Source organism: Calonectris borealis, chromosome 6 (assembly GCF_964195595.1).
Source record: "Calonectris borealis chromosome 6, bCalBor7.hap1.2, whole genome shotgun sequence".
NCBI classification, from domain to species: Eukaryota; Metazoa; Chordata; class Aves; order Procellariiformes; family Procellariidae; genus Calonectris; species Calonectris borealis.
In genome coordinates this window covers 18,206,454-18,224,015 of record NC_134317.1, presented here as the reverse complement: position 1 = coordinate 18,224,015, position 17,562 = coordinate 18,206,454, and the positions used below count along the sequence as shown (strand labels likewise).

The window sequence follows — 17,562 nt, the reverse complement described above, 5'->3', positions numbered from 1 at the left end:
CACTGGGGAGAAAGTCTCGCACAAGTGGGTAGGCAGTACCAAGGGTTCCCCTCCATCCTTCTGGCACCCTGCAGGAGGGGAGAGCCCCAGACAGCAGGAAGAGCAGGGTGCTGCACCCCAAAATACCCCATGCTGTCTCCAATCCACTTTTATTCACAATCAGAAAATAACTTACCATACAATAACACAGGCACGCACAGCACAGCCCCGGGCACCCTCCCCTCCGGCCACGATGCTACAGCCCAAGCCGGGCCAAGCTCTGCCCCCGCAGAGGCAAGCTCCAGCCTGGGGAGCTGTGCCCCCGCTCCATCCCATGGGATGCTCCATCCCCATCCCGCTCAGAGCACAGCCTCACGTGCCTCACGTGTGGCCAGAGGAACCTGTGCACGGTGCCAGTGTGTGTGTCCCCCCCCTCCCCTCCCACCCTGGGCTCCCCATGCCCTGCTGTCCCCCACCCCACCCTGCCCCGTCCCGCTGGGTGCCAGCGGGCACTCCCCCACCCCCGTGCCCACCCTCCGCCCCCCTGAGCGGTGCTGGTGTCGGCGGTCTGTACAGCATGGCCGTGTGCTCCCCGGGGCCGGGAGCCTTGGTGCTCTCGTGCGGGGCCGGGCAGGCAGTGGGCAGCGGGCAGCCCTGCCCTCCCCGGGTGACGACAAAGTGCTGATTTTGGAGGGTGCCGAGCATCTCCTCTCCCGCTCCCCCCGGAGCGGAGGGAAGCGGGTACCACGGCTCCATCTCCCCCCCAGCGCCGATCCCCGTCTCCCTCCCCCCCTGCGGGCAGGCATGCTTGTCCTGGCACCCTGGGGTGGGCACCCATCCCTGCCCAGCTACTTGCAGACGCTGACCCACTCAGTGATGCGACACTCCTCGCAGGCCACGAAGCAGCACCAGTGGAACTTGCAGTTGCAGCGCTCGCTGCGGGTCTGCCGCAGGATGTTGTGCCCGCGGCCGCAGCACAGGCTCTCGCAGTTGTCCATGCCCGGGCTGGTCTTGTTGCACAGGCGCCCTTGGGTGCCCAAGGAGTCCAGGGCCGGTTCCCGCTCGCAGAAGTCAGGTGACTTCTCAAAGTAAACCAGCTCGCTGATGCCAGCCCGGCGGCGATGCCGAGCGTGGCCCGGCTCCAGCTGCCCGGCGTTGCGGTTGTGGGGTCGGATGAGGGTGGCCCCGTAGAAGCGGTCCTTGAGCAGGGACCCCACCAGGCGAAACTCGGGTGTCACCTGCCAGCACGTCTTCAGCTGGCAGCTCCCCGAGGTGCCGTGGCATTTGCACTTCCTCCTCATGTTGTCCATCACCACCTGGGCGGGGAGGGGAGGGCAGAGGGGTTAGCACGGAGATGTTTTTTGAGGACCAGAGAAGCCATCATGGAGCTCTCTGTGGGTTGGCACTATGGGAACACCAAGGGCTAGCACGAGCAGCCATCAGAGCCCTGGAGCTGCAAAGCCAGCGAGGCTGCACCCTGTTGCTGTGCCCAGTGTCACCCATGTCCCACACCCTGTCCCTTCCCATCCTGGCAGTACCAACTGGCTTTTACATTCCAGCAAGGGACTGGCACCTAAAGGAGAGGGTGAGCTACCTGACTACAGGGTGGAGAAGGAGCCTGGATCCCACCTTCCACTGCTGCTTGGCTCCAGCAGCACCAACCTGACCACAGACTCAAGTTAAAAGCCGGCGTGGCTGCATCTTTGCAGCCCCACTGGGACCCCCCAGCGCAGGGGTCCCCCACCCACCTCACTGGCCAGGAGCGCTGCGAGCGGGGCAGGTTGGGGGGATGCTTTCCTCTCCCCAGGGCTTTCCTCCTGTAAAGCACCAGCTCCGGGAGTCCCGGGAGCAGCTCCGCTTTCAGCTCTTGCCTGCTTTCCCGCAGGAGCCCTGGGTGCAGGGCATGAATTTACTCGAATTTCATGCAGGGATCGGAGATGCTCACAGCCCTGACTTGTGGTTTGGGGAGGCCGCAGTGAGGCCGGTGCCACACGTCCACCCCCCAGGAAGGTCACGGTGTGTGGGCTGCGCTGGGCTGTGGTTTGGGCTGGCTGGACAGAGTGGTTCATGCAGGGGCCAGAGGCCAGTGCGGGGGCAAGAAGGACCCTGGGCTCCCTGGGCAATGCCGCTGAGCCCCCACGCTGTGTGCTGGGGTCCCCGCTGGTACCCCATCCCTGCAAGGGATGCTGCTGTGGCCGTGCCAAGGGAAACAGCTCATGCCCAGCAATCTCCAAAGGCTCGGAGTGGCCGCACATCCCCGCACAGCCTGGAAAGAGACAGTTTATACTGTCCTCTACTCTGTCCTGTCAGGGATTCCCTGCTGGGTCGCGTGCCCCCATGCCCACGCGCTCGCACAGGCTCCAGCAAGTCCCCTTCCCACGGGGACACCCAAGCCTCGCGGGGAGCCTGGCTGGGGCTTGCAAAGACTATCGCAAGCTGAGCCTGCTCCCCTCGGGGGGAGCCCAGGGGACACGTGGACCTGCACGAGGTCCCGTCCCACGGTGCCAGCCCTGCCCGGCCGCCCGGCTTCGCACCTGACACGCACTGCCTGTTCCTGCCCCCTCTCTGGGGGGCACACGCGTGCAAGGAGTTCCTCGTTTTGGTAGGGGTGGGTAGTTTTTACTCCTTGTTTTCTTGTTTTTGAGTAAATCTCCCCGTTGCTAAGCAGTTATGGTAATGAAGACAGGTCAGGGAAACACGCCTGGAGCTCGGGGCACACAGCAGAGAGGTCTGGGCTGGGCTGGAGTTTGGCTTTCATCCTGCTGAGAGTCCCGTCTCCTGCCGGGAACAGCCTCCACCTCGCAGGTAATGAGCTGCCCGGCCTCTCCACCGTGCCCTGGGTGTGCCGACCGGGAACACCAGCTGCTCGCCACCATCCCTGCCACCATCCAGGTGTGATGCCACCACACGCTGGCATCAGGACCCCATCCTTTCCCACATTCCCTCCCTGCTCCCTTGGCTGGACCAGGGAAAATCTGCATCTAGGGCTGTGGCTGGGATGGCCACCACAGGGATGGAGGGGACAGTGGCATGACAGCTGGACAGGGGCTCATTTGGGGCTATGGCTTGTCACAGCAGGGGCTGGAGAAGGCAACGTGTGTGTGCCATCTCCATCACCAAGCCATCACTGCTGAGCATCCCGAGCCCCAGCACCGCAGCACCCATCCACCCCTGCCCAGGGATGGCTCGTTCTCCCTCTGCTTGGGCAGCGCAGCGGGGACAGGACCCTGCCAGAGCTGGGAGACCCGAGAAGGACCCATCTGAGCCTCGGCTCCATGCTTTTGCCATTGGATCTCCTCCACACACCCCTGCCTGGCCACGTCCTTCCCCCGTCTCACAGACACCAGGGTTCGGCACATGCCTGGACTCGCTGGTGCTTTCTTTCGCACATTCCCAGCTCCTCCCAGACACACTCATAAGAGCTTTATCGTAGGTCTTTGTTGTGAGGGTAATGGGTAGTTCCTGGCTGCCTTTCATCCTCTCTTGCTCTCTGATCTGGCGGGTTAGGAGGACCTGCAAAGCCTCTTGCACTCTCCTGCTGCTCCTTGCTGGGGAACTTGCTCCAGCCCAGGGATGCAGGACACCCACCTGTCTTGAGTTGAAATAGGAAGCCCCGGGGCAACCAATGGTTGCCCCGGGGCTTCCTATTCCAACTCAAGACCAAGGTGACCACTGCCACTGTCGGAGGATGCTGCACATCCCTTGCAGCTGCAATCCCCTCCCCGGCTTTGTAGCTGGATGCAAAAGAGGAAAAAGTCAGCATGTTTCTGCCTGGTTTCGAACCAGGGACCTTCCGCGTGTCAGGCGAACGTGATAACCACTACACTACAGAAACCCACATCCCATGGCCACTGGATGTGGCCATTGGTGGGATTGTCACCTCCCCCTGGCATTCCAGGGTCTGAGCCGATAGCCAGGCCTACCCACACGCAGGGCACCCTTGGGACATACAGGGACCGTGGAGAGGATGCTCAGCATCAGTGAGATGCTGGAGGGCCCTGGGTGCTGCAGCTGCTTGGTGCCCAGAGAGGGATGGTGCGTGGCAGGGCACGGCACGTGGCGTGTGTGTCCACATCACCACTCTGCTCAAGGGTTTCAAGCCTCGGGACTTGGAGGGGAGGACCACAGAGCTGCTGCATGCAGTACAGCCACTCCTTTCTTGGGAAATCCCAGCAGATTGCTCCTTATTACAGCAGAAAGATGGTCCTAGGAGTGAGGAGGGCTTGGGTGGGTATGGGACCTACGGTGTTGCTAAAAGAGCAGGCGGGGAGCTGGAGAACCCATCCCCAGGCAATGTGGATGGCCAGGTCCAGCCCTGGCGATAAGCATGGTACCAACAGGCACAGACCAGGCACAGCATCATCTCCTTGCTCCAATGCATGGCACCCACAGCCACCACAACCCGACCTGCAACCAGGCTCACCTCCGCATCTCAACAGGGTCCCTGAGCTGGGCAGCCTGTCCAGCCATTGCTTCCCCACCTGCGCTGGTACCATCCCTTCCTTTAGCCCTTTGGTCCTCCTCTGCCTCTGCTTCCAGCTCCCAGGCTTCTTCCATCAGTCCAGCTCTTGTTTCTGAAGCCACCAAGAGCTGACATTGCCAGTCCCGTGCCTGCCTGCCCTTGGGGACAAGCAGACCCCAGGCATTTTTGCTGTTGCCGAATCCCAGAGGCACCGCATGGTGACATGCGCCCTGTGCAAATATTCCTCTCTCACCTTCCCCTCCTTCTGCAGGGGGCTGTGGGGAACATTCCCCTTGGGAAACAGGCAATGCAGACCCCAAATTTCTGAGCACTGCCAAGAGCCCCAGCGGTGTGGGGCATGCAGAGCTGGAGGGAAGCCAGGATGAGCCCTGCAGCCAGAATTGGGAGGGGGGTGTCTTGCCTGGCTTGGGGCAGAGCAGCCTGTGGAGGATTCAGCTGCCTAACGCTGAGCGAGCTTCACCATGCGCAAGCAAACAAAGCCAAACAAGCAAAAAGCTCTGGCTTTCCCCAGGCATTTACAGCTTGGCCAAATTGGGACGGCTTCTTCGGGGTGGTAAAGCTCAGCTCCAGCACCAGGGAAGGGCACACATCAAGGTCCTGCTCTGCAGCGTCCCCATCTCACAGCTGCCTTTAAACATGCTCAAAGCAAGAGGCGCATCCAAATGTCTGAGCCATCCCAGGGAAACACTCCCTGTGGAATTCTGAGCTTTAATTACTTATTCCTGCAGCCACTACACACCCCCCTGCGCGGCCCTGGCACTGTGTGGTTGGGTCTTGGGGACAAATGTCCTCTTGGATCCTTGGGATGGGGTCTCCCTGGCACCTGCTGGGAGCAAAGCCGGGCAGGAAAATGCAGCCATCCTCCCAGCCCCTCCTGCCTGCGTGCTTCTTGTCTTCAATGTCAGGCTGCTTTTAAACATCACCTTCCAGACAGAGCGAGCTACTAATTAGCACCTTTAACGAGACCTGACATCATGAAAATGGAGGGGAGGCTGCCCTGCTCGCCCGGGCAGACTCCGGCACCCCCTTGGAGCTGGGGGACGAGGCTGTGGGCTGTCACCGCTGTTCCCAAGGGGATGCTGCACTTCCCAGCTGGCACAGGCGCCCGCTGCCTGGCTCAGTCCCGCTCACATTTGTCTCCTCGGGGCACCGGCTCCCTCTCTGGAGGCAGAGCCGCGGCTGGGTGCTGTGGAGCCTGTGCTGTGTCCCCTCGCTGGGGACAGTGTGTTGCAGCACCTGCCTTCTCACACCATGCCAGTGACTTTCTCCTCCCCGACCATAGCTCCCTTGTGCCCGACACCAGTTCACCCAGTCCCTGGGTGGCAGGAGCTGGACTCATCACCATGCCATCCCCGCAGCACTGCTGCAGCACAGGCAGGTGACAGTGGCCTGGGGAAGCGTCCCTTGGCAGGGGGACAGCAGTGATGCTTGGAGGTCCCCTCCTCAGCAGAGATGCTCGGCAGCAGGGCTGCGCCACTGCCTTTGCTCCGGACAAAACTGGGAAGAGGGGATGCCTTGGGGGCAATGCCAGCCTCGCACACGTGTCCCACCGCAGCCAGCGCAAGCCCCTCGCAGCCCTCCCACGCGTGTCCCTGCCACCATCACCCCGCAGCCCTGCCCAGTGCCCCGCTCACCTGCCGGCCCACGCGGTTGTTGTGCAGTCTCATGCGGGAGTGGATGTCCCTGTAGGTTTCCCGGGAATCGAGGAAATCCTTGGAAAACTTCTCCCCATAGTCCACATCGGGGCTGCACCCCCCCCATTCCCAGGAGTCCTGGAGGCCGGGGGTCTCGGCCGGCATGTGCTCCATGTGCACCCCGTGCACCATGCCTTTGCCGCGGTTCATGGCCTCCAGCTGGAGACGATGCAGCTTGCGCCGAAAAGCCTCCTCATCGCCCCGGCGCTTCTGGTCGCAGCCGCAGGCCTGCAGCTTGCCGAGAGCGCAGGCGTTGGAGACGGCGTGCACCACGCCGGCAGCCGCAATGGCGTAGGCAAAGGCGCTCTCCCGAAAGCCTGCAAGGAAGGAGAGAGCAGGGCTCAGACTGGGTGGCGTGATCCCCATGAGGGGCTGGATCAGCCTGGCATCATGCCAGGGTGTAGGGAGCCGGAGCTTTGGCTTGTGCCTCCTTATACACCTGGACCATGAGCGAATCCTCACCCAGTGCTCCCCAACCCTAGCCCCACCAGCACACATTGCTGCCCTGAGGCCTGGGACTCCAGCTCCCACCATCACCCTGCTCTCACATTGCCCTGGGAGATGCCACCACGGCATTGCTCAGGCATCAGCGTTATGGCTCTGATGGGAAAGGCAGTATGTCCTCCCTGCTCCACTCAGTTTCCCACTATATTAAATATAATGCTGGCTGAAGAATACTTCTGCTGAGGAATGGGCCATTTCTGCTTACCCACAGGGTGCAGGATCAGGCAATAACAGGGGCAGGCAGCACTGCCTGTCCAGCCCCATCCATCTGCCCATGCCCCTTCCCTCCCACAAGAAGCTCTAAATACGATACCGTGCTGGAAAAATCAAGCATCCCTAGTTAGTTGGAGCATGCCACGACCACACCACACGCTGCCAGGGCCGGCAGCTGGTTGTCGTTAAATGCTGGGGAGCGAGGACATCCACAAGTGTCATTAGCTGGGGATGGGGTGGACAAGGACAGGGACGGGTCCCACAGCAGGGGCTCTGCGGGGCTGCGAGCCGGGGCTGCCCGAGGGCCGCTTGGCTTCACTGCAGCCAGCTGAAGAGCCTCCCCTACCTGGGAACTTCTACTTTATTTTAAATGCAAAGTAATATTTTTATTTGTGGTTCCCAGGCCAAACGGGGAGCCCGCAGTGCCCTTTGCGTCAGGGCGCAGTGACCGGCCCCACACAAGGAGGGGAAGGAGGGAGAGCCAGATTTTGTGCCGTGGCTTCACATGTGAATAAATAAATAGCTGAAGTTCACCAGCCTCTCTCCCTTCATTGGACAAGAGCAGCGTGATCAGCCTTGGCTTTGCTATGGTTGAACAGATGAGAGGTTTCGGGGCATTTTCTCCAGCAGATCCGTGCCATCAAACAGGGGGCTTGAGCGAGCACCCCAAAGCACAGATCCTGGGCAGGGGCTCTGCCAGCTCCCTGCCTGCGCTGCGGAGTCACGAGAGGTGAGAGTACAACTGCTCCCCGCCGCCGTCGCCCGTCCTGGGCGATGCTCCCCATCACGCATGTCTCCTCAGTGGTTCGCTGCGCCCGCCGAGCAAACGCTATGATCTTATTAAAGGGAAATGAAACGCAGCTCAGAAACCTGCATTTAAAGTCACGCTGCTCTTTTGTGTGTTAATTTGACACTGGTGCATTTAAAAAATTAACGAGGCTCTGCTTAAAAGCCAGTGGGAGCCTCTCCCAGCTTCCCCTCGGTGTGGGACAAGCTTGCTCTCAGCCTGCCTCTTTCCATGCACAAGTTGAACAACATTTTTCAGCGGGCAGGTAATGGGGCTGCTGGTGCGTACGCTGCACAGCCTCCCCGGGGAGAGCGCTGGCAGGCAGCGCCTGCAACACACCCACATCGCTGTTAGAGCAGGACAGCCCAAATCTGGGGAACTTCAGCCCCCAGGTGAGCAATGCAGGATGGAGAACCAGCACAGGAAGGTCTCCAGGATCCCCAAATCCTCCCCATACCAATTCTCTGTCCCCACAATCTGGGCCGGCTCCAGTTCTTCATGAGCCAAACCCAGGCACAGCCCACGAGCAGGGACTTGTCGCTGCCACCCCGCTCGGCGTCCCCGGCTCCTCACACAGCCGGTGTCCGGGGATGGCGGCAGCAAACCCTTCACCCGGTGCGACGCTCTCCTCTCGGCCCTGCCTTTCCGTTAGCCTTTTTCTCACACATTTCTCCAGCCTAACGAATAATTTCCCATGTCACATCTCCTTAAAATCCCTTCTGGAGCCCAGACAGAAGCTCTACCCCACCCAGTCCGTCTAGCAAGCCCGTCTCCTTACAGGTAAAGAGGCTGGCTTCGTTTGGTGCCCTCCACAGCTGGGAAACCCCTGGGGACAAGGCCCAGCCCTCCTTCCTCTGCTGCTCTCCAGCCACGCGCGAGCTGATGGATGAAGCACGGGTCCTGGTCCCTGCAGCTGCCATCCCCCTGGCTGCGGGCAGGGGATGGGCTGATCCCCAGGACTTGACATCCCAGCGCTCTGGGAGTCTTGTCCCCATCTCACCGTGGTCATTTCTCTGCTCAGTATCACTCTGCCTGGCCCCGCCGCTCCTCCCTGCCTTCTCCCCTCCTTCCCTCGCCCGCTCTCATGGGGAGCTGTGAGCAATGGGGAGGAGGGGGCCTGGGCAGCGCCGGGACCGCAGCAGCCATGCCAGTGTGGTTCTGCTTGGAGGTTCAGTTTACATTCCTTGCTCTACCCCGGCCACGCCAGAACCCAGAGGATTGCAGCAAAGCAGCGAGCAACGTGGCTGCAGGCGACAACCACCGGCCTCGTGGGCTCGGCGAGGGTGGGAGCTTCCAGGAACCGCAGCCGAGCGCGGCGTGCGGCAGCCAGCCCCGAGCCCTTCGGAGGGAGGCTCTCCAGCTGCCCCAGCTACCTAAGACCTCAGTGGTGATGTTTGAGTCACCCGATCCCTCCAGAGATCGCAGAAGAGGTTGCAGCCGTGGGAGGTGTGAGGGGAAGTATTGCATCCTGCAGGGAAGAGGGAATGGAGGGCACTACCCCGACACCACCGCCAGCATCCAGCCTGCCGGGTACTTAAAGGACCGTGTTAGAGAAGGAGGATGGATCTCAAATCTCGGCCCCAGGTCAGATCCCAAAGCAGCTTTCTTAGCGGGGGAAAATTTTCCCTGCCAAGGTGCACCCAGGAGACGGGGGGCCATTCAGCAGGATCCCAAGCCCCAGCTGGCACTGGCTCTGCCACGGATGCTGCAGTTCCTCCATCTCTCAGGCCTGGCTCAGGCACGGCTGTGGGCTCCATGGTCTGCTGGGGTAGGGAGAGCTGGAGTCATGGCCTTCCTCCCACGGCTCGCCATCGCACCCAGGCAGTGATGCCCTCCCAGCACCTGCCACCATGGCACCCGGGTGGCACTGAGGGAGCAGGTGGGACAGCCTGGTCTGGGTGCACCCCAGGGTACCCCAGGAATGCTCAGCTACCCCCTCCATGGGCAGCACCCCCCATAATGCCGGCAGCACATCACCCCAGCCCCGCTGGCTGGTGAGGCGGAGGAGAGCTTCTCCCGCCACGGCCAGTCCCGACATGCCGCCTCTCCCCCAGCCCCGCTCCCTCCCCTCCCCTCTCCCTAATTAAACTGCAGGTGAACCTGCCAGGGTCTGGCCCCGCGCCAGGCGCTAAACGCCTCCCTGCAGATCCCGACTTGCCTCCCTGCACCTCCTTGAGCGTGCCGGGGACAGCCCGCAGCCCTCGCTCCCCGTCCGCCCACGGCGCTCCGAGCCGGCAGCCCTCGCCGCTCTGCAGGCTGCAGGGAGCCGGGCTCAGCCCCGCACCGCCAGGGATGCTGCCCTGTCCCCAGGGTCTTGTTTGCCACCATCAGCTGGGGAAAGGTCCAGGGGCTGGGAGCACCACAGGGATGCAGCCGGGCATCCGAAGCACCCATATGCACCTCGGGGCCAGGTGGGCAAAGCCCTTGGCTTGCCTGGGGGCACTGAAAACCCTGCCAGCAGCCCAGCTGCAGCTGCACCAGGCCAGGCACTGCGGTCTGCGGGCACCGGAGCTTGGCTGGGACTCTGCAGAGCTGGGCGCCGGGGTCCTGAGCTCAGCAGCATCTCCCTGGACAGCCGTAACAGCACCTGCCCCCCTCCCCGCACGGCAGAGCCTCCCCAAGCTCCAGCTCGCAGCTGGCTGAGCCCCAGCACCTGGCACTTCCAGCCTTGCAGGGAGTTCCCCACTCCTTGCTGTATGAAATCAAGGCTTGGCCATGGCCACGCAGACCCCTTGGCACCAGGGAGCCCTTCTAAGGAGGGCACGGGGCAGGCAAGCATCACCTGTCCCTCCAAAGGAGGAACAGGGGGATGCTGCACTGCAGTCACGCACCCTCGGGGGCCTTCAAGGACACCCAGCCCCTCCGTGGGGGTCCCATTTCTTTCAGAGCTCCGTATAGATGGGGGTGGGATGAGCAAAGGGGAAGGCTCAGGGAAGAGGGATCCCTCAGCACACCTCAGACAGCCCCTGCCTGGCAGCCGGACAGTCCCAGATCTGCTGGCATTGCACCCACGGGTGCACAAGTACCAGACAAGGACAAGGACTCGGTGACCCACCACCATCCGCAGCTTCGCTTTTGGCACGCACCCAAGCATGGTTCAGCCCAGCCAAGCCACACAGCGCCCAGCAGCCCGCGGGTGCTACGGGGGGACTACATACCGGGGGCAACAGGCCACCCTCTCCAGCGAGGTGGATCGCACCCTCGGAGCAGAGGCAGGGGACCCGCCTCAGTTACTGGTGCAGATGCAGCCACCTGCCTCCACCTCACCGCTCCATCCTCCTACATATGCCCCTGGGGCCAGGAGAGGATGTCTCTGCCAGCACTTGGAGGGAGAGGGAGGGACAGCAGAGAGGTATGGGACCGGGGACAGGACTGGAGGGTGCTGGCAGGGGTGACAGTGCCAGGGAATGGGCAGGAGGGTGGCGAGGACATAGGCAGCCAGCTGAGGAGCCAGGGAGGACAGGAGGAGGATTTGTAATAGCAATGCTGAGTGTGGATGCACATGGAGGGGACGTGGGCCAAGGAGGACGGGGGGTGCAGATGGCACTGGAGGCTCAGCGCGGGATACAAGGGACATCCCACTCCCCAAGGGTGCAGCATCAAAAGACGAAAACAGAAAAACCCACAGCACATGGAGGTGTCTGAAAAAAGAAAGAGGCTCTGTGAGAGCAGGGGTGGTAAATCCCTGGGCACCCCCTCTGCTAACCTGTTGTGATGCCTCGCAGCCACTGTGCCCTGCACCCCAGGGATGGCTGCATCTCCCTGCCGCATCCAGCAGGTCTGTGCTCTGCCCAGGATGCTGTCCGGATCCCTGTCCCCAGCTATGAAGCCCAGAAGCCCTGCCAGATTCCCAGCCATGCCCTATTTGAAGCCTCCCTGCTCCCTCCTGGCTCCCCAGGGCTTGCGCTCAAACTTCTGGGATCAGATCAGCAGGATGGGGAGACAGGCACTCATTTGCCACTGTCCCTTGCTCTGTCCCCAGGGGATGAGCCTCCCGGCTCCACTGAGTGCCTGAGCATGGGACAGCGAGGACCACTCACGCCCACGCTGGGGAAGATGCAAGAGATGCAGGAGGACGGGGCGGAGGTGGGAGAGCGGGAGGGAGAAGCCAGCTACAAATAATTTAAAGTGAGATTCACGCACGGCTGAACTGATGGCAGAAGAAGTGGGAAAAGGAATGAAAGATTAAAGGGGTCTGTCACTTCGGGTTACAAACAATGATCCTACAAGCACGCTGCGTTCCCCGGCACGGCAAGGATGGAGCAGGGCGCAGAGCAGAGACCAGGTCCCCGGGGGTCAGATGCATTAACGCCTGCGGCACAGAGCCTGCACCCCTTGCTTCCACCGCTCGCCTCTCCTCTGGCTCCAGGCTCGGGAGATGGACCCAGCATCCCTGCTCTGATGGCTGTGTCCGTAAGAGCTGCAAGGTGGAGCTCAGAGCTCCAGCTCCATTATTGAGGGACACGAGTGGGCTGGAAGCGGGCCAGGGCACCAGCCTCAAGGCTTGCTCCACGCCAGAATGGCTCCAAGCAACGGCATGGGATGGCCTGGCTGTTCTGGGCTCATCCTGCACCCTCTGCTGCCAAAACAGGAGTGCCATGAGGTGCCTGTCTGCTCTGCTGCTCCAGCCCTACCTCCATCCTTCCCTGGTGCTGGGTGCTGGATCTCCATCCCAGGGAATGGGATCCCACCGGTGCTGGGAGCCTGGGCTGAGCCATACCCAAGAGCTCAGGACTGGGGCAAGAGTCCAGGGGCTGCGGGAGACCCCACACCCATCGGTCACAGCCCTGACAGTGGGAAGGGCCGCGGTGGCACCTGACACACAAGTGAGCTGCAAGTCACGGGCGACCATCAGACCTGGGGGAGGGATGCAGAAGGTCAGTGCTCTCTGCTGTTGGAGCTTCTCACCCAGCCTGGTGGGACCCGGAGCAAGGAAGCTCGCCTGGGTGTGTGAGCAACTTGAGCCAGCAAGTCGGTGTCTCCTGCCGCCCGAGGAGACTAGAAGTGAACCACATTCCTCAGAGGACCTGGAAATACCTCGATGCTTATCAGGGCTGACGGTCCCCACCCTCCCTGCCAGGCCCTAACCTGGGCGCTGCTCATGGAGGGAAGAGACACTGCCCTTCTCCAGGCACCGGCAGCCGCTCTACGGCAGGACCGCAGCCCTGATGCCATGCATGCTCCAAGGTAGCATCCCCTCCAGCAAGGCTTTGCCCATCTGCCCTGGACATGAGGGACCTCCCGGCACCAAAACGCTTCTGTGCTCTTCTCTCCAGCCATCTCCCCACCTGCTACAGCTGCCTGGGGGCTCCTGCCACCGCATCCCCTCAAAGGCATGTAAGCCTCAAGCTGCCAACCTCTCCTCTGAGAGACTCTCCTCGGAGAGGAGGTAAGGGCTGGATGGTCTCAGGGAGAGATGTCACAGGGTCTGGAAGGATGTTTCGGGAAGGGGGGACAGAGGCATCTCTCTGCTGGGTACCGGGCTAGGAGGCTCCCAAAGAGGGTAGGTGAGCAGCATCTTTGGTAGTTTTCTCCTTCCTCAGGAGCTGGAGGAGCGATGTGTTTGCTGGGCACCTTGCTTGCCCTCAGCATCCTGCCTGCCTGCCACTGGCACCACATAGTTCTCTCCTGCCCACAGCCTGGGGCAATGGGACCTTCGGTGTGTGCCAAGGCCCAGGCTTCAAGAAGGGTACTTAGGTGAGAAGATACATTCAAGTCCTACAGAAGGTCCCATCAGGTCACAACCCTGATCTGCACTGCGCAGGGCAGCCCCTCTGCACCCCCAGAGTCCACTCCTGACGGAAAGAGTATCAACCGGGGAGGCTCTGATAGACGCAGAGCCAGCCATACCTGCGGGGGGAGATGAGGAGACCCTGGCACCGGGGCTCAGCAGACCGTGGAGGGCTAGGAGAGCTCTCCCAGCAGCGCAGGTGGGGGCTCTGTGGGCAGGCGAGCTCCCAGGACAGCCCGTCTCCCTGCCCCCCATGCCACCATGCTCCAGGGTCCCACAAAACAGAGAGCCCTCAGCTCTCTGCACTGGGGAGTCAACAGAAAGGCAGGACGCCAGGGTGATGGGCTCACAGAGCTGCACCCCATTACCTAGGGGTGTTTCTGCTCACCATGATGCACTAAAACACCACCCCCAGAGCAGGAATGAGCCAAGATGCTCACTGCATCCACCAAACCGAATCCCAGAGCACAGCACCCACCTTCAGACCCACCAACTGTGCAGCAACACCCATGGCACCACTCCAAACACCAGCCTACACCGCATGGGGGGAACATGCCAGAAAGCAGTGGGGCCTGGAAGGAGCCTTGGGAGCAGCTGGGGCTGGGCAGGGAGGAGCAGCTCAGGACAAGGGCCAGCATAGGTACAAAGGTGCATGGAGAAGAGCCCAGCTTTGCCACAGCGCAGTGCTGTTTGGTCTGAGAGACCCTGAGGTTTCTGAGGCTCTGTCTGCCTTCATCCATGGGGATGCTGAAGAGCTGGCCTGGCCCCTGAGCCAGGGAAGAGCTGTGTAGGGGCCCATGGAGAGCCCACGAGGACTCCTGAGAGCAGGGGCTGGGCAAAGGAAGAGGAAGAGAAGGGAGACCATCCAGCCCTTACCTCTGCTGAAGATGATGCTCTCATAGGGGATCTTGTTCTTGGTCTCGAGGCTGGAGCAGTTCCAACGCTGGTCCCGGAACTGGTGCTGGCACTCATGGATGGCAATCTGGATGCCCTGGATGGCCGAGGCGGTGACGTCGGGGTGGCGCACGCACACCTCCAGCTGCCGCCGCGTCAGCCCCGGCAGGGTCAGGCACACCGTGTTGGCGTTCAGCACCGGCTCCGATGGCAGCTTCAGGCCCAGGATCTCATTGGAGCAGGAGCTGGGAGGGAAAGGGAAACCGTTGAGCTGAGAGCAAGCGACGTGCCAACTACTCGCTTCTCTTTCAGGGAGATGAAAGAGCTTGGGGGGGACACATGGGGAGGGGAGATGCTCCTCAACCCACACTGTACCCGCTGCCTATAGACAAGGCTGGGAAACCCTGGGCACAACAGCAGCTCAGCCAGGCAGAGATGCCCCAGCAGCACTGGGGCTGCAATCCTCTCCAGCCACACCAGCACAGCCTGGACACCCCGGCAGCCTGTGCCCAGCGGCAGCCAAATTTGTCTCTCCTGCCTCTGGAGCCCAGCATCTCCAAGGGCTCACCCCCTCTGCGTGCTCCCCCAGGGATCTCCCGCCCTGGCCATGCAGACTTTCAGGCACAGGCTGCCCTGGCTAGCCTTCCCCAGAGAGCGTGGGTTTCCCCCTGGGAGAATCTGGAGACCCCAGAGCAGGAGACCCATCCCAGGTCTGGCTCCATCTCTGTTGCTGGCTGATCCCCTCCCTGCGTCTCCTGTATCCCTCCGGCACTGCTGGTCCTCACAAGGGAGGTAACCAGAGGGACCAGCCTTTTCCTGCCAGCCCGGCTGGGAAATTCAGAGCCAAGCACCCTGCTGAACACCCTCAAGCTCCCAGCAACAATCCCAAAACCACTGTCACATCCCAGCCCCACCAGCCCTGATGCCTGTCACCACAGAAGCACAGAGACCAGGAGATGGATGGGTGCAAGGGGAGGTACTGTGGTCCATGGTGGGGGTGCAAGAACTTACACAAGTAGAGATGCTGCCTGGAGAAACATCTATGAAGTAGATGTGGGGAGTGGACAAAGCATGTCCAGAGAGAAGTGCCTGGAGCTAAGACAGTGGTACACAGGACAGATGGATGCGGAGAGGGAGATGGAAGGGGAGGAAGTGTCTGCCCAGCTCCAGTGAATGGCTTAAAGGATCCTGGGATCCACAGTGTCCAAGCAGAGGACCTGCAAAGCCAGCAGTAGGCAGCGGGATGCCCAGGAGCAACCTGCAGCTCGCAGCAGGGTCCATCAGGAGCTCTGCACCGCCCGCTCCTTGCTCAGGACAGCTCGGTCCCTGCTGAGAGCTCTCTCCAGGCACGGCTCCCTCTTCCCCGGGACGGCCAAGAGCTGGGTCCCTGGGAGGAGCAGGGAGCTGGATCCCTTTGAACCTTGGAGGAGGATGCTGGAGGAAGGACTGCAGCTGCCTTATGGAGCAGCCATGTCTTGGGGAGAAGGGTTATACCCCGTCTGCTCCCCCAAATCCTGCGAGCCTGGTGCAGGTACATGGATAGAGGCAGCTCTCAGGGACCAGGGACTGACTTCCCCAGCTCAGCGCTCGCCCAGCTCTGGAGGAAGGGCTCAGCTCCAGGGTTCCTGCTGAATTACAGCTTGCTCAAGGGGGAAGGGGAGCTGACAGGGTCAGGCTGCTGCTTTCTCCAGCTTCCCAAGGATGTTTATACCCACGCCACCACTTCCACGGGTGATATGTGGGTCTGCCCCAGTGCAAATCCTCAGTGACCCCAACAGGGAGAGTCAGGGTGGCAGGGAGCGGAGAGAAGGAGAGTGGAAAGGGGTGCATCCCTCCAAAGCCCCTACGCAGGAGGGAAAATCCTCTGCCCAGCTCCTGCGCTCATTCACGCTGTCAAAGCAAGCACTGGCTGAGAAGAGACGAGAAGCAGGTCCGCAGCTACCCTCATCCCCAAGCCCAGCAGCTCCTGCCCCAAGCACTGCAGGGACCTTGTCCCCTGCCTGTCCTGAGCCAGCCACAGCTCCTGCCACCTTCTCCCAGGGCATCCCGGGGAAGCTGTTATGGTCCTTCTCCCCACTGCACAGCAGGGAAACTGAGGCAGGGGCCCTTCTCTAGGACCCCAGAGAGCGGAGGGCAGGTCCTTCTGCCTCTTGCTCCACCCAGGGCTCAGCGGGGCCAGGGACCAGCAAGGAGCTGTCACTGTCACCCTCCCTAGGAGGACACAGCGCTCCCCCCAGCTCTCTTCCCCCTTGAAATCTGGATTTAAACTTGATTTCACGGTGACAAGCCCCCAGGTCACAGGCTGCAGCGGCTGCTGCTTTAATTAATACAAGTCCCAACGTTAACAAATTATATTTAAAGGGGCTGGAGGGAGGGGGAAGGGCGGGGGACACCCCCCCCCCCACTCACACCAGCAGCAGGGTTAACCCCTGGCTGCCTGCAGCGCACAAATTTGGGAGCAGGCGGAGGGGATCTGCCAGCCACCCGGGGGAGATGGAGACGGACAGGGGTGGTGAGTGTTGGGGGGCCTTTTTCTGGAAGGCAGGTGGCCCCCTCTTACCCCCCTCCCCTTGGGTATCGGTGGAGCCGGGGAGGGGACGCAGGTGGATCCCTTGCCCCAGTGCGCACCCCTGGGGTACAGAGCCCAAAGGCACCCATCCCGTGGGCACCGTACCCGCGACAGTGGCATCCCCGCCAGCATCCCCCCTGGCCTCCGCGGTGCCCCCCCGCAGCGAGGCCCGTCCTCCGCCCGGGGAGAGCGGGGAAACTGAGGCAGGCAGGGCGGGCGCTGGGGCGGCTCCGGCCGGGGAGGAAACGGGACAACCTCCCGGAGCGGGGGGAGCCGCGCATCCCGCCGGCGCTCCGCCGGGACGGGGGGAAGGCGGAGGGGGGCAGCAGCCCTGACAGCGCCCTAAGAGGGGGGCTGCTGCCGTGCGGGGCCGGGCCGGGGCGGCGGGACCCCCCGGGAGCCCCCTGGGCAGCCCGCCCCCGGCGCGGGGCTGGGCGCGGCGGCTTCCCGCCGCCCTCCCCGCGGGGCCGGGGCGCTCGGCGGCGGCGGCGGGGCTGGGGGGGGCAGCTCCTACCTGGGTACCCAGAGGCTGAGCAGCAGCGAGCAGAGTCCGTGGGCCAGGGCCGGGCGCATCTTCGCTGGGGCAGCGGCTGTGCGGGCTGCGGGCGGGCGGGCGCCTTTGGGGCAGGGGCGGCGGGGCTCGGCGCTGCTCTCTGCCCGCTTTGTTTGTTGTGGGTTGTTTGCTTGTTTGTGTTTTCCCCTCTCCTC

At 62.3% G+C, this 17,562-nt stretch overlaps 1 protein-coding gene and 1 non-coding gene across 2 annotated transcripts; both read right to left on the bottom strand.

Annotated features, from left to right (window-relative positions):
* Window positions 1–827: 827 nt before the first annotated feature.
* On the bottom strand, window positions 828–17,427 carry WNT10A (Wnt family member 10A). Its single transcript, XM_075153932.1, has 4 exons — window positions 17,369–17,427; window positions 14,268–14,530; window positions 6,097–6,473; window positions 828–1,295 (listed from the first exon to the last, which is right to left on the bottom strand). The coding sequence occupies exons 1-4, from the start codon at window positions 17,425–17,427 to the stop codon at window positions 828–830; spliced, it is 1,167 nt and encodes a 388-aa protein (XP_075010033.1).
* Window positions 3,742–3,814, bottom strand: TRNAV-GAC (transfer RNA valine (anticodon GAC)). The gene has a single exon. It is a non-coding gene; the product is annotated as a tRNA-Val (tRNA).
* Window positions 17,428–17,562: the final 135 nt, after the last annotated feature.

What these genes read in the sequence shown, in the direction of transcription:
- WNT10A (XM_075153932.1), bottom strand. Translation starts at nt 17,427, where the DNA reads ATGCGCCCGGCCCTGGCCCACGGACTCTGCTCGCTGCTGCTCAGCCTC. An exon ending in CTCAGCCTCTGGGTACCCAG is followed by an intron (nt 14,531 to 17,368) that starts GTAGGAGCTGCC and finishes TTTCCCTCCCAG; the next exon opens with CTCCTGCTCCAATGAGATCC. An exon ending in GAGCATCATCTTCAGCAGAG is followed by an intron (nt 6,474 to 14,267) that starts GTAAGGGCTGGA and finishes CCTTCCTTGCAG; the next exon opens with GCTTTCGGGAGAGCGCCTTT.